Source organism: Eptatretus burgeri, chromosome 6 (genome assembly GCF_056783735.1).
Source record: "Eptatretus burgeri isolate ZD-2024b chromosome 6, Ebu_testis_v1, whole genome shotgun sequence".
Classification (NCBI taxonomy): domain Eukaryota; kingdom Metazoa; phylum Chordata; class Myxini; order Myxiniformes; family Myxinidae; genus Eptatretus; species Eptatretus burgeri.
In genome coordinates this window covers 49,256,300-49,280,802 of record NC_140966.1, presented here as the reverse complement: position 1 = coordinate 49,280,802, position 24,503 = coordinate 49,256,300, and the positions used below count along the sequence as shown (strand labels likewise).

The window sequence follows — 24,503 nt, the reverse complement described above, 5'->3', positions numbered from 1 at the left end:
TGCCTTCTTAAAGTCTAGATATACTATGTCCACTGCCTTTCCCTCATCCATCCAATCAGACACTGCTTCATAGAACTCGAAAAGATTTGTTAAACAGGAACTACCTTTGGTAAACCCATGCTGACTCCCTTTAATTAGTTTGTTTTATTTAAATGTTTCCTCATCTGGTCCCAAATTCATGTCTCCAACACCTTCCCCACAACTGAAGTCAAACTAACAGGTAAGACAGGTAACAGGTAAAACTAACAGGTCTTCTCTGGTTTCTTCTCTGGATCCTTTATTAAACAATGTTGTTACATTTGCTCCTCTCCAATCCTCCGGTACCTGTCCTGACTCCAGTGAGATGCTGAAAATATCCGCCTCCCCGGAACCGTTTGAGCATCATAGAGTTTTTAAAGCCATGAATAAAATTTCCGAAGTAAATTTTGGCAGAAATCTATTCCGGAGTCGTGTGTCGAGTCTGAGCCGTGCAATGTCACGTGACTCTTTGACGTATTGGATTTTTTTGGGGGGGAGGGGGAGGAGGAGGAGGGAGGAGGAGGTGGGGGAGAGAGGTGGAGGAGGAAGAGGAGGAGGAGGAGGGGGCGTGTCTGAAATATAACGTCACGACTCCAAAGACGCCTTGGACGGAGGACAAGTGCAACAAAACAATGCCATTGTATTAAAGAAGAAGAAGAATATAATCCACATAATGTATGCTTTGGTGTTGTGATATTTGGACTTTGGTGACCACTCGCCACCTCACCGAGAAGCGTCATAAAACAACAGCAGCAGCAGTTTTGGTCATGTGACTGAAACAGGTTCCCTTGTTTGTTGTGTCGGATGTTTTTTTTCGCGCTTGGATGAAATGACGTCTCTTCCTCAACGTTAAATACTCGTCTCTCCGCCGTCGGATGGTTCGACGGGATTCATTTTGCTGCCGTTGGAACAAAAAGGTAACGCTGTTCGATGTGAGGCCGAGCAGGTGCGGTGAACCCCGGATTGGGCTAGTTTTTGTCTCGGGTACACGAAGCGGTTTGTGGGGCTGAGAGCGGGGCCGGTCGGTGTTCCGGGACAACGTGACTTGTTCGAATAAAGTCGTTTTTGTTCTTTTTGTGAGATTGTCCATCATCAGGGCTGTTACAGTACAACACCGTTCCTCACCGTTCCTCACCGTTCCTCACCGTTCCTCACCGTTCCTCACCGTTCCTCACCGTCCCTCACCGTTTCATACCGTCTCTCACCGTCCCTCACCGTTTCATACCGTCTCTCACCGTCCCTCACCGTTTCATACCGTCCCTCACCGTTTCATACTGTCCCTCACCGTCTCTCACCGTCCCTTACCGTTTCATACTGTCCCTCACCGTCTCTCACCGTCCCTCACCGTTTCATACCGTCTCTCACCGTTCCTCACCGTTTCATACCGTTCCTCACCGTTTCATACCGTTCTTCACCGTCCCTCACCGTTTCATACCGTTCCTCACCGTTCCTTACCGTTTCATACCGTTCCTCACCGTTCCTCACCGTTTCATACCATTCCTCACCGTCCCTCACCGTCTCTCACCGTTCCTTACCTCCCTCACCGTCCCTCACCGTTTCATACCGTCTCTCACCGTTCCTTACCTCCCTCACCGTCTCTCACCGTTCCTTACCTCCCTCACCGTCTCTCACCATTCCTTACCGCCCTCACCGTCCCTCACCGTCTCATACCGGCTCTCACCTTCTCATACCGTCCCTCACCTTCTCATACCGTCCCTCACCGTCCCTCACCTTCTCATACCGTCCCTCACCGTCCCTCACCTTCTCATACCGTCCCTCACCGTCCCTCACCGGCCCTCACCGGTCCTCACCGTCTCGATGTGTCGGGGAAATTCTTGTTTATCAACCACGATGTGCAACTTGAACCTGGAACTTGAACCTGAAACTTGAACCTGAAACTTGAACCTGGAACTCGAACTTGGTGTTACTTCATATCCTTCGTAAAAAGTTCAATTTCTTCCTTTTTATTAATTGTGGATCCATTAGGATACGTTTGTCTTGAGGATCGAGCTTGAACATTGTCCACGAAGTGTCAGAACAACAGTTGGTGTAATTTCGAAACCGGTGTTTTCTGCAGAAATTCAAACTTGAGAGGGGTGAGGACCGAGGGTGAGGGGTGAGGGTGGGCTGCGCACGTGCAGTAAGGACGCAAGACTTACCGATTGTAAACACCAGCTGTTTATTAACAACTTTAACAACCACTCATATCCTGCTCCCCCCCCCCCGACTCCGTGCCCACTCGCCCCCCGACTCCGTGCCCGCTGCCCCCCCCGATTCCGCGCCCGCTGCCCCCTCGCCACGACTCCGTGCCCGCTGCCCACTCGCCCCGACTCCGTGCCCGCTGCCCACTCGCCCTGATTCCGTGCCCGCTGCCCGTCCCCCCGACTCCGCGCCCGCTGCCCGTCCCCCGACTCCGCGCCCGCTGCCCGTCCCCCGACTCCGCGCTCGCTGCCCACTCGCCCCGACTCCGCGCTCGCTGCCCACTCGCCCCGACTCCGCGCTCGCTGCCCACTCGCCCCGACTCCGCGCTCGCTGCCCACTCGCCCCGACTCCGCGCTCGCTGCCCACTCGCCCCGACTCCGCGCCCGCTGCCCGTCCCCCCCCCCAACTCCGCACTTGCTGCCCGCCCGCCCCGACTCCGCGCCCGCCCGCCCCGCCTCCGTGCCCGCCACTCCGACTCCGTGCCCGCTGTCTGCGCCCCCCTCCACATCCCCCAGCTCCACATCTGTCTGAGATCCTCTGACAACCGACCTGCACAACCCTAACTTAATTTCTCACCGTTCCCAACTGTTATTTTCTGAACGTGTGAATTCTAACCCGAAAGGCCCAGTCACACCTTGACGTTTTAGCCAGCTTATGCCCTGATTCCGTGCCCGCTGCCCATTCGCCCCGACTCCGCGCGCGCTGCCCGACCCCCCCGACTCCGCGCCCGCTGCCCGTCCCCCCCGACTCCGCGCTCGCTGCCCACTCGCCCCGACTCCACGCCCGCTGCCCGTCAATCCCCCCGACTCCACGCCCGCTGCCCGTCAACCCCCCGACTCCACGCCCGCTGCCCGTCCCCCAGACTCCGCGCCCGCTCCCCCCGACTCCGTGCCTGCTACCACCCGACTCAGTGCCCGCTGTCTGCGCCCCCCCTCCACACCCCCCAGCTCCACATCTGTCTGAGATCCTCTGACAACCGACCTGCACAACCCTAACTTAATTTCTCACCGTTCCCAACTGTTATTTTCTGAACGTGTGAATTCTAACCCGAAAGGCCCAGTCACACCTTGACGTTTTAGCCAGCTTATGCCGATTTTTGAAAAATTTGTCAAACGCTGGCACGCGTCGAATACGTTATGGGTAACTTTTGGAAACATTGAGAGCACACTGCAAAACACTGCCATACGTCGTAGTACGCTGGCTTTCATCGTTGTACTTTGCGGTTGTTCTCAAATTTTAGCATGCTTGAAATTTTACGACTTATGCCAGCGTATGACTCACACGTTCCACTACGCTGGCCATAAGTTGTAGGCACGTTATGCGATCGTTGACACACGTCGACACACGTTACTTGTAAGTCAAAACGCGTCGTAATGTTTAGCGTACCCGAAACTTATTTCTAACCTATGAGTAACGTGTTGTAGGCACGTTACCCGATCGTTGACACACGTCCACACACCTTACTTGTAAGTTCCTCATAAGTCGAAACACGTCAAGGTAATGGTTAGCGTCAGTTAGACTCCCTGTTTTTTTTTTTTTTTTTTTTTCTTCTTCGGTATGACGGTGATGTTGACACTTCGATTTCTAGTGCGGTTATGATTTAAATCGTTGAGCGGCAGCCTATTAATTATATTATATTATATTATAACCGCACTAGAAATCGAAGTGTCAACATCACCGTCATACCGAAGAAACCCCCCCCCCAAAAAAAAAAAAACAGGGAGTCTGGAACACTGACGCTAACCATTACCTCGACGTGTTTCGACTTATGAGGAACTTACAAGTGACTTTTGTCGATGTGTGCCGATGATCGCATATCGTGCCAACAACTTATTCCCATCACATACGGAACGTGTGAGGCATACGGCAAGTACGTTGTAAAATTTTTAACACGTTTAAAATTTCAAGACTAACTCCATTTACTACGACGTATGACAGCGTACTTTAGCGTTCTATTCACGTATACCAAAATTACCCATACCGTATTCGACGAGCGCCAGCGTTTTAGACGCATTTTTCAGTGTCGGCATACGCTGGCAATATCGCCAAGGTGTGACTGCGATGTTGACACTTCCATTTCTCCGGCAGTTATGATTTGAATCGTTGTGCGGCAGCCTTCTAATAGGCTACGCCACGTGATCGTCGGTGATACGTGCAGCGCGCTATGTACAAGTTAGACTATCGTTGGGCATAGGTTGTGAACGCCGCCAACAGGCTAAGCATTTGTTGGTACAAGTTATCTATAAGACAACGAAACGTTCTGTGTCCGTTACTAATATGTTATGCATACGACCAACTCGTTATGAATACGTCCGAATCTTGAAAAAAAACATCAAAAGTTCAGCGAAAGCCAGCGTTTTGCATACATTTTAATACGTTGCCATTGCTGTTGGGGGGTCCTGAAGAGTTATGGATTACCTTCAAGACCACCGTCCTTGATGTTGCCGGTGGATGTCTTGTAACTTACCGCAGGGCAAAGAAGAATTTTGTCTCGAGGGACACTGGATACCATTGACCAGAGTCGCAGGGCCAGGCTGAATGGCAGAGCTGAGCTGTTCAGGGAGCTGAGGCATAAAACTGTACATGCACTGAGGGTGGACAAGGAGGCCTATGTGCGAGGAATCTGTGAGGGGGTAGAGCATCACCTGTGGACAGGTGATTCTCGTCCCGCTTACAGGGGAATTCGCGCATTGCGTTCATCCAAGCCCATTCCTCAGAGCACTGCAGTTAGAGCAGAGAGTGGTAGGCTCTTAACAGAGGAGTCGGAAGTGAAGGCCAGCTGGGCTGGTTACTTTGAGCGGTTGTACCAGGCTGATCCCCCAGCTGTCGAGTTGGATGTCAATGGTGTTACAATCCCTGTTGCTGACCCTCGAATCAACTGTGGTCCACTGAATGAGGAGTCGGAGCCGCTGGGATTATGGGTTTCTTGGGTCAAAACTAAGATCCAGGCTTTCAATGACATCTTGGATGCTGCTGTCCTGTCTGTGTCTGTCTGTGTCTGTTTGTGGTGAGGATGTTGAGGTCGTGGAGAGATTCACTTACCTTGGCAGTGATATTCATGTCTCTGCTGGCTGTGAGTCAGAGGTCAATAGACGTCTGGGTCAGGCCTGGGGAGTCATGGATTCACTGGATCATGGGGTGTGGCGCTGCCGGTACCTGTGCGGGAGGACGAAAGTCCGAGTCTTCAGGTCCCTTGGTGCTTCCAGTCTTGCTCTATGGATGCGAGACTTGGACTCTGACCAAGGATCTGAGACAGAGACTTAATTCCTTTGGTACCAGGTCTCTTCGGAGAATCCTTGGCTATCGCTGGTCAGATTTTGTGTCCAACGAGCGGTTGCTGAGAGAGACTTGGATGAGATTTGTTACCTGCATGGTCCGTGAGCGTCAGTTGCGGCTGTATGGACATGTGGCTGGTTTTCTTGACGCTGATCCTGCTCACCAGATTCTCTCAGCGAGGGAGTCTCATGAGTGGAGGAGGCCAGTGGGCCGACCACGTGCCTCGTGGTTGCAGTAGGTTGACCATCATCTCAAGGAGATGGGGATGGGCCTGGCATCTGCCTGGGGGAAGGCCAGACGGAGGCCCCTGGAGTACCAGCGCAAAGTGGACGCAGCGACGCACTGTTCTGGCACATGCTCCCATACCTGACCTGCCATTGCTGGCTAAAACGTCAAGGTGTGACTGGGCCTTAATATTTCCCAGACAGGAAACCTCCAGGCATGAATAAAGTGAATTCCATGACCTTGGGTTTTCTGCCAGTGTGGGTTCCAACATCTGTCAGCAAGTTGATTGACAAGTTGATTTTATTTTTTCCCTCCGAATGAATACAAACGATTATTTTGAAAAGAGGTTTTCATTTGATACTGCAATTAGAACCTGATCTATGGCCCTTTGAAGTTACCACTAGAGATGGAAAGTTCAATGACGTCTATCTCGTTAAATTTGAGCTGTTGAACTCTTGGAAGGTTACAAAGGTGACTAATTTCGAGTAAAATCTGAGATTTTGTTGTCTTCTCATATTAAAGTATGATTATTACCTCCACCACCGAAGGTGGATGGATGTTATGTTTTCACACCCGTTTGTTTGTAAACAGGTTATCTCGAAACTTGTTGAAGAGGTTCAGTGTGTGACGAGGACAAAATGATGAGATTTTGGTGAACATCCAGATCCTCAAATTTTATACGTGATTCTTCACCATTGAGAGATGGGACCAAAACGCGATGCATACATCGCACGAGATCTCAAAAAGTTGTGGACAAGTTGTGACAAAACTATGTGGATGAGTTTGGTTAAGTGACGAGAACAAGTCTGTTAGGTTTTGATTCAGGTCCTGATGCACATCCGGCCCATCAGTGGGATACAAAACGTAAACTGTTCAGCTTGGCAGAGGTATGCGCTCTACCGAGTGCTGTTCTCATTTACTTTTGTGGTAACAAATTTTTGGACACCTTTTTTAATTGAAAAAACAACAAAAAATTTTAATGCCTCCACTGACAAAATCGCTGAAGGCATTATGTTTTCAGGTTGTCGGTCCATGTGTCCGTGATCAGTTATTCTTGACCGCGAAAACTGAAGAACGGCTGAAGGGATCCAAGTCAGACTTTACAAGTATGTGTCATGATGTAAAGATAAACTGATAAGATTACGAGGTCGAAGGGAAAAGTTCCCGTTGGGTAAAAATTCTGTGACCACACTAACCTGTGAACCAGAGATGGGATTTTGACCAAACTTAGTGTAAGTGTATAGTATGATGCAAAGACGAACTGATTAGATTTCGGCATCACTGTCTGGTACCCTGAGCTCAAAGGTCAGAGGTCATGTCGGGTAAACATGTGATACCATGAGAACGGCTGAAGGGATTTAAATCATGTAAAGATTAACTGATTAGCTTTTTAGCATCCAGAGGTCAAAGATAAGGGGTCACGTCAGGTAAAAATATAATCGAGGAAGGGATTTTAACTAAACTAAGTACATATGTTGCGGTCAAATGGTCTTGGGATTTTACGCCAAAGTTGGAGTCAGCAAAGGCTTAATGTGGGTGGAGCTATGTACCAGTCAATGTCCAATTATGTCTAGTTGTTTTTGAATACTATTCATAGTCGAGGCTCGTTTTACTTCTTTTATTTATTTATTTTTTCACACTTGCTTTCGTTCGCTTTCTGCTTTTTGAATGAGTGCTTGGTCTGACTTCTGATCCACCTGCCACCCCCAGCATCCCCAAAAAATTCCAAACCACTACTATTTTGAGTTAGGAAATTGTGCAAGCATAAGAACTTCCCTTTTCTTGGAGAAATGCTTTTGTGGAGTTTCCAATTACATTGCTTCAAATACTTCATCTCCTCAAACTGAAGCCTATTTGATTGAGGTTTGTTCAAAAAGTCCTGGAATCTTCAAATTTCAAACTGCATGTTTATTTCCAACATGATTCCTGAGCACATGGATAAGTTGCACTTCTCCCATCACTGTTGAAGTTTCTGGTCGTCCATCAAGAAAAATTATCATTATTCGTGCTGTCAAGAGTAAACGATCAGTATGGAAGTTCTTTCCCCGAAGATAGATGCTCTATCATTTCCAGGAAGAAGTTAGATATTTTAGTTTCTTTGGGGCTCAACATGATTCAAGAGTAAAAATGTTATCACAACACATTTTTCCCCATCCATTGCATCATCTTATTATATACTAGCAGGGGTGCTTGGCGTTGCCGGACAATGATGTGTCACCCCTTCTGCTCCTTCCTCTCCCTCCCTCAACTCAAATGTCTTCCCCTTTTCAAAGGTGATTTTTTCACCAATCACAGTCGTGAAAGAAACCATCGCTCTCCCACGCTCCCTCCCTCCCATCGCTCTCCCACGCTCCCTCCCTCCCATCGCTCTCCCACGCTCCCTCCCTCCCATCGCTCTCCCACGCTCCCATCGCTCTCCCACGCTCCCTCCCTCCCATCGCTCTCCCACGCTCCCTCCCTCCCATCGCTCTCCCACGCTCCCTCCCTCCTATCGCGCTCCCACGCTCCCTCCCTCCTATCGCGCTCCCACGCTCCCTCCCTCCCATCGCTCTCCCACGCTCCCCCATCGCTCTCCCACGCTCCCTCCCTCCCATCGCTCTCCCACGCTCCCTCCCTCCCATCGCTCTCCCACGCTCCCTCCCTCCTATCGCGCTCCCACGCTCCCTCCCTCCTATCGCTCTCCCACGCTCCCTCCCTCCTATCGCTCTCCCACGCTCCCTCCCTCCTATCGCGCTCCCACGCTCCCTCCCTCCTATTGCTCTCCCTCCCTCCGGTCGCTCTCCCACGCTCCCTCCCTCCGGTCGCTCTCCCACGCTCCCTCCCTCCTGTCGCTCTCCCACGCTCCCTCCCTCCTATTGCTCTCCCACGCTCCCTCCCTCTGTCGCTCTCCACGCTCCCTCCCTCCTGTCGCTCTCCCACGCTCCCTCCCTCCTGTCGCTCTCCCACGCTCCCTCCCTCCTGTCGCTCTCCCACGCTCCCTCCCTCCTGTCGCTCTCCCACGCTCCCTCCCTCCTGTCGCTCTCCCACGCTCCCTCCCTCCTGTCGCTCTCCCACGCTCCCGCCCTCATGATGTCGCTCTCCCACGCTCCCTCCCTCCGGTCGCTCTCCCACGCTCCCTCCCTCCTGTCGCTCTCCCACGCTCCCTCCCTCCTATTGCTCTCCCTCCCTCCGGTCGCTCTCCCACGCTCCCTCCCTCCGGTCGCTCTCCCACGCTCCCTCCGTCCTGTCGCTCTCCACGCTCCCTCCCTCCTGTCGCTCTACGCTCCCTCCCTCCTGTCGCTCTCTCCCACGCTCCCTCTCCTGTCGCTCCCTCCGCTCACGCTCGCTCTCCTTCGCCGTCGCTCTCCCACGCCTCCCTCCCTCATCATGTCGCTCTCCCACGCTCCCTCATCCTGTCGCTCTCCCACGCTCCCTCCCTCCTCGTCGCTCTCCCACGCTCCCTCCCTCCTGTCGCTCTCCCACGCTCCCTCCCTCCTGTCGCTCTCCCACGCTCCCTCCCTCCTGTGAATCTCCCCCACGCTCCCTCCCTCCTGTCGCTCTCCCACGCTCCCTCCCTCCTGTCGCTCTCACGCTCCCTCCCTCCTGTCGCTCTCCCCACGCTCCCTCCCTCCTGTCGCTCTCCCACGCTCCCTCCCTCCTGTCGCTCTCCCACGCTCCCTCCCTCCTGTCGCTCCCCCACGCTCCCTCCCCCCTGTCGCGCTCCCACGCACCGTCCCTGCTGTCGCTCCCCCACGCTCCCTCCCTACCTGTCGCGCTCCGAGGCTCGCTCCCTACCTGTCGCTCTTCCGACGCTCCCTGCCGCCTGTCGCTCGTCCCACGCCTCCTCCTCCCTTCCTCCCTGTCGCTCTTCCCACGCCTCCTCCTCCCTTCCTCCTGTCGCTCTTCCCACGCCTCCTCCTCCCTTCCTCCTGTCGCTCTTCCCACGCCTCCTCCTCCCTTCCTCCTGTCGCTCTTCCCACGCCTCCTCCTCCCTTCCTCCTGTCGCTCTTCCCACGCCTCCTCCTCCTTCCTCCTGTCGCTCTTCCCACGCCTCCTCCTCCCTTCCTCCTGTCGCTCTTCCCACGCCTCCTCCTCCCTTCCTCCTGTCGCTCTTCCCACGCACCTCCTCCTCCCTTCCTCCTGTCGCTCTTCCCACGCCTCCTCCTCCCTTCCTCCTGTCGCTCTTCCCTGTCCTCCTCCCTTCCTCCTGTCGCTCTTCCCACGCCTCCCTCCTCCCCTTCCTCCTGTCGCTCTTCCCACGCCTCCTCCTCCCTTCCTCCTGTCGCTCTTCCCACGCCTCCTCCCTCCCTTCCTCCTGTCGCTCTTCCCACGCCTCCTCCTCCCTTCCTCCTGTCGCTCTTCCCACGCCTCCTCCTCCCCTTCCTCCTGTCGCTCTTCCCACGCCTCCTCCTCCCTTCCTCCTGTCGCTCTTCCCACGCCTCCTCCTCCCTTCCTCTGTCGCTCTTCCCACGCCTCCTCCTCCCTTCCTCCTGTCGCTCTTCCCCGCCTCCTCCTCCCTTCCTCCTGTCGCTCTTCCCACGCCTCCTCCTCCCTTCCTCCTGTCGCTCTTCCCACGCCTCCTCCTCCCTTCCTCCTGTCGCTCTTCCCACGCCTCCTCCCTCCCTTCCTCCTGTCGCTCTTCCCACGCCTCCTCCTCCCTTCCTCTGTCGCTCTTCCCACGCCTCCTCCTCTTCCTCTGTCGCTCTTCCCACGCCTCCTCCTCCCTTCCTCCTGTCGCTCTTCCCACGCCTCCTCCTCCCTTCCTCCTGTCGCTCTTCCCACGCCTCCTCCTCCCTTCCTCCATGTCGCTCTTCCCACGCCTCCTCCTCCCTTCCTCCTGTCGCTCTTCCCACGCCTCCTCCTCCCTTCCTCCTGTCGCTCTTCCCCGCCTCCTCCTCCCTTCCTCCTGTCGCTCTTCCCACGCCTCCTCCTCCCTTCCTCCTGTCGCTCTTCCCACGCCTCCTCCTCCTTCCTCCTGTCGCTCTTCCCACGCCTCCTCCTCCCTTCCTCCTGTCGCTCTTTCCCACGCCTCCTCCTCCCTTCCTCCCTGTCGCTCTTCCCACGCCTCCTCCTCCCTGCATCCTGTAGCTCTTCCCACGCCTCCTCCTCCCTTCCTCCTGTCGCTCTTCCCCCGCCTCCTCCTCCCTTCCTCCTGTCGCTCTTCCCACGCCTCCTCCTCCCTTCCTCCTGTCGCTCTTCCCACGCCTCCTCCTCCCTTCCTCCTGTCGCTCTTCCCACGCCTCCTCCTCCCTTCCTCCTGTCGCTCTTCCCACGCCTCCTCCTCCCTTCCTCCTGTCGCTCTTCCCACGCCTCCTCCTCCCTTCCTCCTGTCGCTCTTCCCACGCCTCCTCCTCCCTTCCTCCTGTCGCTCTTCCCACGCCTCCTCCTCCCTTCCTCCTGTCGCTCTTCCCACCCCTCCTCCTCCCTTTCCTCCTGTCGCTCTTCCCACGCCTCCTCCTCCCTTCCTCCCTCCTGTCGCTCTTCCCACGCCCCCTCCTCCCTTCCTCCTGTCTCTCTTCCCACGCCTCCTCCTCCCTTCCTCCTGTCGCTCTTCCCACGCCTCCTCCTCCCCTCCTCCTGTCGCTCTTCCCACGCCTCCTCCTCCTCCCTTCCTCCTGTCGCTCTTCCCACGCCTCCTCCTCCCTTCCTCCTGTCGCTCTTCCCACGCCTCCTCCTCCCTTCCTCCTGTCGCTCTTCCCACGCCTCCTCCTCCCTTCCTCCTGTCGCTCTTCCCACGCCTCCTCCTCCCTTCCTCCTGTCGCTCTTCCCACGCCTCCTCCTCCCTTCCTCCTGTCGCTCTTCCCACGCCTCCTCCTCCCCTTCCTCCTGTCGCTCTTCCCACGCCTCCTCCTCCCTTCCTCCTGTCGCTCTTCCCACGCCTCCTCCTCCCTTCCTCCATGTCGCTGTTCCCACGCCTCCTCCTCCTTCATCCTGTCGCTCTTCCCCCGCCTCCTCATCCCTTCCTCCTGTCGCTCTTCCCACGCCTCCTCATCTTCCTCCTGTCGCTCTTCCCCCGCCTCATCATCCCTTCCTCCTGTCGCTCTTCCCGCCTCCTCCTCATTCCTCCTGTCGCTCTTCCCACGCCTCCTCCTCCCTTCCTCCTGTCGCTCTTCCCCCGCCTCATCCTCCGCCTTCCTCCTGTCGCTCTTCCCGGCGACATCATCATCATTTCATCCTGTCGCTCTTCCCACGCCTCCTCATTTCCTCCTGTCGCTCTTCCCACGCCTCCTCCTCCCTTCCTCCTGTCGCTCTTCCCCCACGCCTCCTCCTCCCTTCCTCCTGTCGCTCTTCCCGCCTCATCATCATTCCTCCTGTCGCTCTTCCCACGCCTCCCTCCCTCCTCCTCCCTTCCTCCTGTCGCTCTTCCCACGCCTCCCTCCCTCCTCCTCCCTTCCTCCTGTCGCTCTTCCCACTATCATCCCTCCTCCTCATCCCTTCCTCCCTCTGTCGCTCTTCCCACTCTCCCTCCCTCCCCCTCATTCCTCCTGTCGCTCTTCCCACTCATCATTCTGCCACTCCCAACCCTTCCTTCTCCCACTCCCCACCCCAACCCTTCCTTCTCCCACTCCCACCCCAACCCTTCCTTCTCCCACTCCCACCCCAACCAGCATTCCTTCTCCCACTCCCACCCCAACCCTTCCTTATCCCACTCCCACCCCAACCCTTCCGTTCTCCCCCACTCCCACCCCAACCCTTCCTTCTCCCACTTTGTTGTTCCCACCCCCAACCCTTCCTTCTCCCACTCCCACCCCAACCCTTCCTTCTCCCACTCCCACCCCAACCCTTCCTTCTCCCACTCCCACCCCAACCCTTCCTTCTCCCACTCCCACCCCAACCCTTCCTTCTCCCACTCGCACCGCAACCCTTCCCTTCTCCCCCACTCCCACCCCAACCCTTCCATTCTCATCCCACCCCAACCCTTCCTTCTCCCACTCCCACCCCAACCCTTCCTTCTCCCACTCCCACCCCAACCCTTCCTTCTCCCTCCCACCCCAACCCTTCCTTCTCCCACTCCCCACCCCAACCCTTCCTTCTCCCACTCCCACTCCCACGCCAACCCTTCCTTGTCCCACGCCCACTCCCACCCCAACCCTTCCTTCTCCCACTCCCACTCCCACCCCAACCCTTCCTTCTCCCACTCCCACTCCCACCCCAACCCTTCCTTCTCCCACCCCCACTCCCACCCCAACCCTTCCTTCTCCCCCTCCCACTCCCACCCCAACCCTTCCTTCTCCCTCCCATCCCACCCCAACCCTTCCTTCTCCCACTCCCACTCCCACCCCAACCCTTCCTTCTCCCACTCCCACTCCCACTCCCACTCCCACTCCAACCCTTCCTTCTCCCACTCCCACTCCCACTCCCCACTCCAACCCTTCCTTCTCCCACTCCCACTCCAACCCTTCCTTCTCCCACTCCCACTCCAACCCTTCCTTCTCCCACTCCCACTCCAACCCTTCCTTCTCCCACTCCCACTCCAACCCTTCCTTCTCACACTCTCACTCCAACCCTTCCTTCTCCCACTCTCACTCCAACCCTTCCTTCTCCCACTCCCACTTCAACCCTTCCTTCTCCCACTCCCACTCCAACCCCTTCCTTCTCCCACTCCCACTCCAACCCTTCCTTCTCCCACTCCCCACTCCAACCCTTCCTTCTCCCACTCCCACTCCAACCCTTCCTTCTCCCACTCCCCACTCCAACCCTTCCTTCTCCCACTCCCACTCCAACCCTTCCTTCTCCCACTCCCACTCCAACCCTTCCTTCTCCCACTCCCACTCCAACCCTTCCTTCTCCCTCCCCACTCCAACCCTTCCTTCTCCCACTCCCACTCCAACCCTTCCTTCTCCCACTCCCACTCCAACCCTTCCTTCTCCCACTCCCACTCCAACCCTTCCTTCTCCCACTCCCACTCCAACCCTTCCTTCTCCCACTCCCACACAAACCCTTCCCTCTCCCACTCCCACTCCAACCTTTCCTTCTCCCACTCCCACTCCACCCCTTCCTTCCCCTGCTTCCCCTGATTAGTGGAGGTTGGTTTGGGGCTTACCACTCTGGGGATGTGTGCAATGTAAATTATCTCCTGAGCTGACTTGAAACACCCTCTGCCACCAACACCAGGTGGCTCTACACGATACACATTTATGTCGAGAATTTCCGTCAACCTTCTCTCCTGAACCCCCGTGACTACAGATGAAACCAAGTAGCCCATATTCTCACCACAAGGTCGAACTTTGTCCATGTGGAATTTGGCTTGGTACTTTTGGTGCATATTGGTGTTGCACACAAACAGAAAATGGCATTTATTTATTAGATTGCGAACCGTGGTGTCTGTCTCCAGTTTACAATGGCCATTCCCCGCGCTGCGTTTGAAAAGCTGTGCATGCAAGCCAAACTCCACACTAACTTTTGAAATGACAGCAGAGCAGGCATGAACAATGCCAAATTTTATTTCGCAAGCATGATATTCTACACTTTATTATATTATATTATATTATATTTATTTATTTATTTTAATACAAATCCAACCTCTGCTGCCTGATGTTGCATCACCATTCTGTGGTGGGTGGTATAAGTAGCTCATAGTGCAACACAACCTTTTTTAAAGTCCATGAAATAATTTAGATTGATTGATTCACTTAAACTTTTGCCATCACTGGGGACACGTACTTTTGCTTGTGTTAAAATACAGCATGTCTGTCTGTCGGTTTGCTTATGGACTCAAACGGCTTCGCCAATCTCAAGCAAATTTTGCAAACATGCTGGGGTTCCATGGTTCACGTCATGGGAACAAAGTAATTGCCCTCTCCCGTGAGGGTAGATGACTTGATTTTTTTTTGCCTGTGCACATAGTATTGTTGTGGGGCCGGGTGTCGGCGGCGAGCACGACCGCTTGGTGAAGCAGTAGAGTCTGCTCCACCGAACACCCGGAATCTAGATCGTGCTTCTCGGAGAACTCCGAAAGGCACGGGTCCCTTACAGGACGGCGTGAGGTAGGGTCCACTTGTCTAACTCCAATTTACCTAAGTACTCACGCCGTCCAACTACCGGGGAAACCACACCCTCGGCCGACTCTGTCCGATCCGAGTTGCGGGTAACGGCTCGGATCTGGCGTAACCGAGCGGAGTTACCAGAGCCGTGCCGGACCAAATTAACAATTTGCCACTTCGCTATTTTCCAACACGCACCATGCTAAGCCAATGAAAGAAACACAGAACGAGCTGGTACATTCAACAATAGGGGTATTTATTTACAATGTGGGTAAGGGAGCACGAAGAGAGCAGAGTTATCCGACTGTATTCCAATGAACAATAATGCAAGCACTTAACAATTCTACTTAGACAAGACAGGCCCGCACACAGACACACACACACCCAAAAAGAAGATGGACCCGCCGGGTCTTCAGTTGGTAGAGCCGGCCCGGGGTACCTGTCTCACCTCGTGCGGTCACACCGACTCGAACCACCACGGTGGGACTCGAACCTACGACCCGAAGTCCATGACCACGACTGTCTGCAGAACCCTCGTCGATAACTGCTCACTGGCTTTGGATGCCATGTTGGAAATGTCTGAACTGAAAATGTCCTCTCCCACCAGAAATGTCTCGCACACGATCACTGGCTGCTCGGCAAAATGCCACGATCTCCGTTTGGCGAACGCTCCTGCCACGAGCACACCGTCTCTCCAACCCTGGTCCAGACAACCACTCTTTTTCCTCAGGAGGGAGGGGCTTCTTTTCCTGGCCACTCGCCTCCTCATTGGTCGCGAGATTCTCTGGCCGTCCTCCATTGGACAGGCCCAGGGTAGACGGGGCAACTCCCACCCTTCTGGGCGGAGTCCCGATCGGACGTGTTTGTGGCTCCACTCACCTTTGGCCACGTGCGTAATGGTGCTGAGTCGGAAACTGGGCAGGTGAGACGCCCGCTCCTCACCGATTGGCCAAAGAGGGACGCCATGCCTATGTTGGACTCCGCCCACGCGCGCGCTTGCTGGCGAGTGTGCGAAGAATGCCGCGAGCAGAGTGTTGTCATGTGAAAGTGAAGATATAAAAAGTCCTATCTCACGTTAGTTCACATAAAGCTAACTCCAAATCCTGCCAATAAACTATACCCCTTGATCTGCAATGCTTCCAGGTACCTATCTAATTCTAATTTCACTAATCTGCTCTTTCTGCTGCCACTACCTTACGAGGAGGACCGACCATTCCATGCATTAAATACCCTGACTGAGACTCCTGCCTTATCGCTGATCTAACTATCCTGTTCTTTATTCTCACATAGGCTTTGGTCCCTGATCCTATTACTGTCTATTCTTATTTTGTCTGACCCCACCAGTATCATCAACATCTCTATCAAATCCCCTTGTAATCCTCTCCTTTGTAATGTATAAGGTCCTGTCTCCTTCAGCCGCTCCTCAGCTTTGTCATGCTAGGCTTGGGATCAATCTAGTATATCCATGCTGCACCCTCTCTCTGACAGCTGTGTCCTTCCTATGATGTTGTAGTCAAAACTAGACACTATTTGAGGTGAGGCCTCCATAAATTCCAAGTGTTTTATTTATTTATTTATTTTTTGTATGAAGAGCAAAAGCATGGAACGGATCAGGACAAAACTTAAAAGGAACAGCAGAAATTATGAATAATAGTGATCCCTGAGGTGCCTCGCTCTACTGCCCTGAACTCTTGCTCTTCACAGAATAGTTACCTCCGCCACCGAGCTGTGAGGAAGGCGGAGGTTATGTTTTCACCCTGCCTGTCCATCTGTCTGTTTGCCTGTCCGGGAGCAGGATATCTCAAAGTTGTGGGTGGATTCAGACAAAATTTTGTGGACAGGTTGGGTGTGTGACAAGGACAAACTGATTCGAGTTTGGTGAAGATCTACTATGATTTTTTGTTTGTTTGTTTTTTAGCGATTCTTCACCATTGAGGGATTGGGCCAAAAACAATATATAGCACGATATCTCAAAAAGTTTTGGATGGATTCGGATGAGATCTGGTGGACGAGTGGGGACAAGAACAAGCCGATTACATTTTGGTTCAAGTATGGATCCAGATCGGGCCCATCGGTGGGATACAAAATGTAAACTGTTCAGTCCGGTTTATTAATTTTTTTTTTCTTTGACGAAGCTTAATGCCTAAAACATCAGCTCTCTGGTCTCTTTTATGGCAGATACCTTTGCCATTCTATTCTTGTGTTTATTTTTGGTTGAAGTTAGGTTAAGGCCCGGTCACACCTTGACGTTTTAGCCAGCGATGGCAACGTATTAAAATGTATCTAAAACGCTGGCTTACGTTGAACTTTTGATGTTTTTTTTAAAGATTCAGACGTATTCATAGTGACTTGGTCTCATGTATAACGCATTGGTAATGGACACAGAACGTTTCGTTGTGTTATAGATAACTTATACCAACGAATGCTGAACCTGTTGTCGGCCTACACAACCGATGCCCAACGATAGTCTAACTTAGGCATAGCGCGTTGCACGCATCGCCGACGATGTCATGACGTAGCCTATTAAAAGGCTGATGCACAACGATTCGAATCATAACTGCCGTAGAAATGGAAGTGTCAACATCGCGGTCACACCTTGGTGATCTTGCCAGCGTATGCCGACCTAAGAAAAATGTGTCTAAAACGTTGGGGCACGTCAAATACGGTATGAGTAAGTTTGGTATACGTGAGTACAACGCTAAAGTACGCTATCATACGTCGTAGTAAGTAGAGTACGTCAAGAAATTTTAAACGTGTTCAAAATTTTAGGACGTACTCGGCGTACGACACACGTTCCGCATGCGATGGGGATAAGTTTTACACACGTCCACAAACGCTACTTATAAGCTACTCATAAGTCGAAACACGTCGCGGTAATGTCTTTTTTACGCGAAACTTATTTCTAACTTATGTTTGACGTGCTTTGAACCAATTCTTTACGTAGTCGCAACACACATCGACGTATGTAGACGTATTCCAATGACGTCTTCCGGTCGACAAAAAAATAAATGAACGTGTTTCTAGCTTACAACTGCCATATAAAGACGTGTTCCCAGCGGTTTTGGGAATTGGTATATAAAAATGGTGTTCATAAAAGGGGAACCCAACAGTGTTTTTGAGTCAATGTCCATGTCAGCAGTATCAGTATCAGTATCAGTATCAGTATTAGTATTAGTAGTAGGTGAGTGTGAGGGGGAGGGTGTGGGTTATGATGGATCGTCCTTGCGTTTAACGATTTAAATGATAAACTCAACGATTTAAATGGCTGCATCTCCACTATTGAAAGTAGACGCTTGCGCTCAACAATTGGATTTTTTTTTTACACTCAACGACTTTTAAACGGTATCACTCAGCTATTTTCATTGTTTACAATGAACGATTTAAATTGCTGTCACTCGCCTTTGTTTTTTGACGCTGGCGCTCGGAAATTTTAATCGTTTCTATTGAACGTGCTAAATCGCTCAAACCCCACTATTGAATGTAGATGCTTGCTCTCAACAATTGGATTTTTTTTTGCACTCAACGACTTTTAAACGGTACCACTCAACTATTTTCATTGTTTACAATGAACGATTTAAATTGCTGTCACTCGCCTTTGTTTTTTGACGCTGGGGATTTGAAATTTGAAGCGTTTCTTCTGAACGTGTTAAAACGCTCAAACTCGACTATTTTAAATAGACGCTGCCGATGGACAATTGGAATCATAGCCAAGCTAGACATCGAAGTGTGAACATCCTCGTCATGTCGAAGAAAAGTTTGAAGAATGCTGCAAATAAGTGTCCTGGCCGTGGACGCTGACGCAAGGACGATCCATTATACCAACGTCTTTCAGCCTATGAGTAACTTAAAAGTAACGTCTGTCGATGTGTGGCAACGATCGCGTAACGTGCCAACAACACGTTAATCATAGGTTAGAAATAAGTTTCGGGTACGCTAAACATTACCTCGGCGTGTCTCAACTTATGATTAACTTACAAGTAGCATGTGTTGACGTCTGTCAACGATCGCAGACCGTGCATACAACCTGTGGCCAGCGTAGCGGAACGTGTGAGTCATACGCCGGCGGCATACGTCGTGAAATTTCAAGCATGAAAAAATTTGAGGACAACCAAAAAGTACAACGTTTAAAGCCAACGTACAACGACGTATGGCAGTGTTTTTCAGCGTGCTCTCAATGTTATCAAAACTTACCCATAACGTATTCAACGTGTGCCAGCGTTTTAGAAAAAAAATTCAAAAATCGGCAGACGTTGGCTAAAACGTCAAGGTGTGACCGGGCCTTTAGCTGGCTTTGTATGACCCGTGTTGTCATGTTGTCCGATGTTATATTTTATCTTTCTCTAATCCATGAATTTTATTTCTATGGTGAATATTATTACTATTATCATCCTTTTTCACATCCCAGTTGGGTTCAAATGGTATGGGGCACAGGATGATTAATTATAACTGAGAATAATTATGAGTGGATGTAATAATAGGCCTTTAATCGAGAAAATATGGGCTTGACACCAAACGATTGAAAGGGATGCATGGTGCCTTTTCTTTCCAGTCCGAGCGACAACATGGCAAACCGCTCCGCATTGCTGAAGGTTGTACTCCTAGGTGATGGTGGTGTGGGAAAAAGCTCTCTCATGAACCGCTATGTCTCCAACACCTTTGATGCCCACTCCTTCCACACCATCGGTGTCGAGTTCCTCAACAAGGAATTGGTGGTCGATGGCAAGTGCGTAATTGGAAAATTAAAAAAGCCGTAATGTTCTGTTGATTTGTGTTATTCTGTTTTGTCAGGTGTAGAACAAATTTTCATATAAAATTTATGCTCTTGGAAGAGCGAGGAGAGGGGGGGAGGGGGGGAGGAAACATACTGATTAGGGGGGGGGAATTGGATACAAGTTCGGGAATGAAAGAGGAAGGAGAAACTGTGTAAGAGGGTTGTGTTTTGTCGGGTTAATGAGAGCGAGTGTGAAAAGAGAGAGGAATGATAAAAATGAGCATGGGAGAAGGGAGAAGATTAACTTGTAAGGCTTAAGACTCATGAGCATGTGCCCGAGCCGAGGCCTAAGTTAACTCAAAATCGACACAGCACAACCAAGTACGTGGGAACAAATTTGTGAAACTATTAACACGATTGGGAACAAACTGCAAGTTGGACAAGGCATCTGGTAAGTTATATTTAGCTTCTGAAAGTCGTTCTCGTGGAGCATCTGTGGTGACCACTTTGACTCACGAAGAAACCACAATCTAAGCCTAAAGACATTTATCTCTGAGGATCTGAGTTTTTCAATACAAATCACTTGTCTGGGAACCATTATCCAAGTAATCTTATTTTTCTTGATTCATTGTTGTTTTGCAGGAATTTATTTATTTATTTATTTTTCCATACCCAATTGATATTTAAATGGTGTGATGCAGCATATATATATATTCCATGGTGGGCTATCACTAGCACCAAACAGCCTGCTCGCGTTTGTGAACAAGCCAGCCGTTCCTTATCAACAGTTTCGAATGTAGTGCTTGCTTGAGTGCTTAAGCCACTTGGTGAATGCTTTACAATAAACTTCGTGACTGAACACACCCCTGGCATACGGGGTATACCCATGTGCGGGTTATCCGTGCCTGAAATTTTCCTCCATGTGCGGGGTATACCAGGGAGTGGGTTACTTGTGTGAAAATAGTGCGATTTCCCTTCCCTTCTGGTTCCTGTTTGTTCTCCCCCCAAGAACTGTTTGTTTTGTTTTTATATGTGGACCCATTGTCCCTCTGTCTGTGTTCTCTTGTATTTTATTTTTTTTTAATCCTATGTCTTCGCTCTTCCATGAGCTAAGATCTTATTGATAACTAATAGTATTTATCTTTAATTTGGCAGGCATGTGACTATGCAGATTTGGGACACTGCAGGGCAGGAGAGGTTCCGCAGCCTGCGCACCCCTTTCTACCGTGGAGCTGACTGCTGCATGCTCACCTTTGCTGTTGATGATCCACACAGTTTTCACAGCCTAAACTGCTGGACGTACGAGTTCAACCGTTACGCAGATGTGACCTGCCCAGACTCCTTCCCTTTTGTACTTCTTGGGAACAAGGTATGCATGTGAGTTATTGTAAGGATAAAAAATACAAATCCAGTCAGGATATAGGTATGAGATGCATACAGGAAGCAGATCTGGCACACAAGAACATGAATGCTGATATTTTGAGTTTGTGGGGCATTCCATGTCAAGTGTGCACACCCTCCCGACACTAATACCTCATTTTCTTCTCATATGTTGGTCATTTATTCACTTCAGTGAAAAAACTCGAAATACCAACTTTTAGACCTGTGGGCCCATTTTAGGGGCCCCCCAAATTTGCGTGCCCCCGGCTGCCCCACAGTCTTCCAGAGGCCATAATCACAGGTTGTAGTGGTCCGATTTGGCTGATCTTTGTATCAAAATGCTCGTAAAAGCGAGATCTTTTGAATCACGTAAAGTAAAATCACTCAAACAGTGATTCAAAAAGTTATAGTTTGGGGCGCCCTTTGACCTTAGGCCCCCGCTCCCCAGCCAAACTGATGGTCCCGATTTTTTTCGTGTGAGAATACCCCTTCATATACTTCAACACCTCAGCATAAATGAAAATGGGATCTCAATGGGTTCAAGTGTGATTATGGTTTTATTGTTCGGAGACTCTGGTGCTGGACACACAATACGCCACAATACATAGCACAATATTTGAACACAAGATTTCCAATACACTATATCAGTATATTGTACATAATTTTTCCACATGCACATGCAGGAACTGGAAGCGATACTAGTACGAGTTCGAGTTTTTCCATGCATATTGTTGTGGTTTCCCGCCCATCGGCGTGCGGGCGACCGCTTCCAGCCAATGGCGGCCGCTCTCACCCAACGAACTGACAAACCTCGTCGCAGCTTTTGGATCAACGACGAAATCCAGCTACGGGTGTATCTTTAATCACACCGAAAATCAGCCAGCTATTCTGTTCACGCGCGACAGGGTCTGAGCGCCGAATTGTCGATTTACCGAATTATGCGCGCTGACAGAAATGCCGGGGATTTACACCTCGACGGGACCTGCTTGGAAACGAGCGGCTTATCAGCTCGCTCCGTTTGCGATTTGCGGAGCGGTGCATATCGCCAAGCCCCACCGGATCCGATTCTCTTATCAGTTATTAACAACCAGCTAGTATTCCGAACTCAATTATGGCAGTTCAATGAGGGAAAGGATGCAACAAACGGGTGAACATTTAAACCATGACATTTATTTCACACCCGTAAGCAGACATCCATGCAACCAATGCACGTATGCAATCATGCAATCATGCAGTCATGTATACAACCAATGCACATATGCAATCATGCAGTCATGTATGCAACCAATGCACATATGGGACAAAACACGAGTAACAAAGCCTACAGCCATTCTATTATTATTTATTTACATGCACTTAACAGTTCTAATTAACGGACTTGGCGCCACATCATTCATGCAAAGGAAAACCCCAGAGCAGGCAAGGGGGCAGAACTCGACCTCGTGGGTCTTTATAAGTCACGGAGTTGTGGAGACCGCAAAAGCTCCGAGAGACCGCGCTGGTTACCTGTCGCCTTCGTGGCGACTCGCTGTGCGCCCCTCGACGTCCACACGGCAGCTGGCGTGACGCGGCTCGGCCCAGGCCTCGTCGTGCGGCCCCGTCGATTGGGCCTAGTTGATAACGCCTCAGATGAACGAACGGGCCTTTGCTCTTTCAGAGTTGATGCTCTCTTAAGAGCCCGCCCGTTCCTCAGCGTCATTTGGACTGTCCCGGGGCCCGATCACCTTGGACCATTGTGCCGCTGGTTGGCGACTCCTCTCCGGCCTCTCTCCAGCGACCCACTGTTCGGCACGGCACGGCAGGCCGCGCTCCTAGCTCCAGTCTCCTCCGCTCTCTCCAGATCCTCACCGACTGCAGATTCCAGACTCCAGACTGACCCAGCTCCCAACGCGGTTCCACACAACTGCGCGCCCTTGTATTGGGTCCGTGAGGCGAAGTTTTGATCTCCGATCTCTCACCTCTGACCCCCTGCTGGCTCTGCCCCTTTTGATCTTTTGATCTGAATTGTCGCGAAGCTCGGAGAGAGCGGACGTGGGTGAAATCATCAACCCTCGCCCCAACAAAGGAGTCCCCGCGTCTGGTGTCAGAGGTGTTGTTCATGGGGAATTCGCCGTGGCTGGCGCAAAGATGGCGGCGCAATGGAGATGAAGGTGAGGTGTTGCTGTTCGTGGCGTAGGTGGTGAGGGGATGTCGTGGTGGTCGTTGTGGAGATGGTTGATGAGAGCGATGTTGGTGGTGGAGGTGGTTGTTGCGAAGCGGTTGGTGCAGAATAAAGATAGCAAAAGAAAACACTACCTCAAAGATCACAGCCCTGTGCCACGAATAAAACCCGCTAGACGACGGTGGGGAAATCTATCTGAACACGTACTTATTGACATAACTGATCGAAAGGACCTGTATGGTGCTCTGTGAATTTCCACAACCGTAACAATATTATGCTCAGGATTTTTTTGACATCTGTGTTTCTTTTTTACTGATTGTGGATGTTCCACCTGTAGCAGTTTTTGGTTCTACGGAAAGAAGTATATCAGAAATGTCTAAAAGGCAGTGATCTTCAATGTGAGAAAAAATAAACTATTTGCGGGCCCGTTTGGATGAAGAAAATTCACTTTCACTTCATGAGTGTCCTGAAAGACTTCCATGATGCAGGCAAGCCACCATTTTCCATCATAGTGCACTGTGACATAACCTGAGAGTTTCCCGTTAAAAGTTGGTGTAGATTTTGAAATAGCTGACTCGATACGGTGATCCTCGCTAAGGCTGAATTTGCGTACTTGAAGATCAGTTTCAGAAATAGGGATGAAAGCATTAAGTTTTTGAGTTCCAGCTCTGGTTTTGGCCGTTTTTAACCTTTCTTCTAGATTTCGTTCTTCCTCGTCATACGCCTCTTGGGTCCCGTAACCGAACTTCATTTCATTCAAACCATTTTCAGCAAAGGCAAAAAGATCTTTTGGAGAAATAATTTGACTGTCGTAAGGTCTACGCAGGCTTTCACATGTTGCTTCTCGTTTGACTGTACCTCCCACGCCATCTGAAGGGCCCTTGCCATGACTTGTGGCAAAAAAATGCCATTATGCATCAATACCATACTCTGATTTGTGACGACATAGGTTTATGAAGGCTTTGCAATTCTTGTATTGGCCAGCGCAAACGTCTGAGAAATAGAAAAGTTTCTTTACATTTCCAAAGCTAGATTTCAAGTGTTCAATGAGCATTCTTTGGAGGAGGTGGACTGAGACAACGTCGTGAGTATTGCATTCTGATATAATCGTGAACGAATCGTGGTTTAATTTGCCATCGTCCGATTTGAAACAGTAAACCCAGGGGTGAATTGTCGCTTGAGAGCAGTTCCAATGGAATCCTTGGGCCGCATCCTGTACGACAAACGAATAGTTCTCTGAGAAGTCTCCAATAATGACATTCTCCTTCACCGATTTCGTCTTTCTTATTTTTCAGAAACTGAGATTGGGCCTTGGCAATGAAGTAGTGTCTCACGAATTTCACCGCGTGTTCACAGAATTGATTAACGAATTCTTCCAAAGGCAGGACCATGGAGCTCAGTTCAGATCTGTCGGAGGATGTCCACCATTTAAACTGAATTTCATCAATATCCTCCAGTTCATAAGCACTCAGTAGCTCGGTTTTGAAGTCTTCAATTGATGGGCAACTTTCATAAGTTCTGAAATAACATGCCGGTTGTGCTGGGTTACAAACTATGCATGCTATCA

General features: G+C 51.1%; 1 protein-coding gene across 1 annotated transcript in view; it reads left to right on the top strand.

The window, feature by feature from the left end:
- The first annotated feature begins 619 nt into the window (after positions 1–619).
- The window catches only part of RAB9A (RAB9A, member RAS oncogene family), a 41,568-nt gene continuing 17,684 nt past the window's right edge, over positions 620–24,503 (top strand). Inside the window, exons 1-3 of the mRNA XM_085884947.1 lie at positions 620–964; positions 19,234–19,407; positions 20,551–20,764. Of these exons, the coding sequence (XP_085741073.1) occupies positions 894–964; positions 19,234–19,407; positions 20,551–20,764 (459 nt within the window). The 5' untranslated portion in view covers positions 620–893. The remainder of the gene's footprint in view (positions 965–19,233; positions 19,408–20,550; positions 20,765–24,503) is intronic.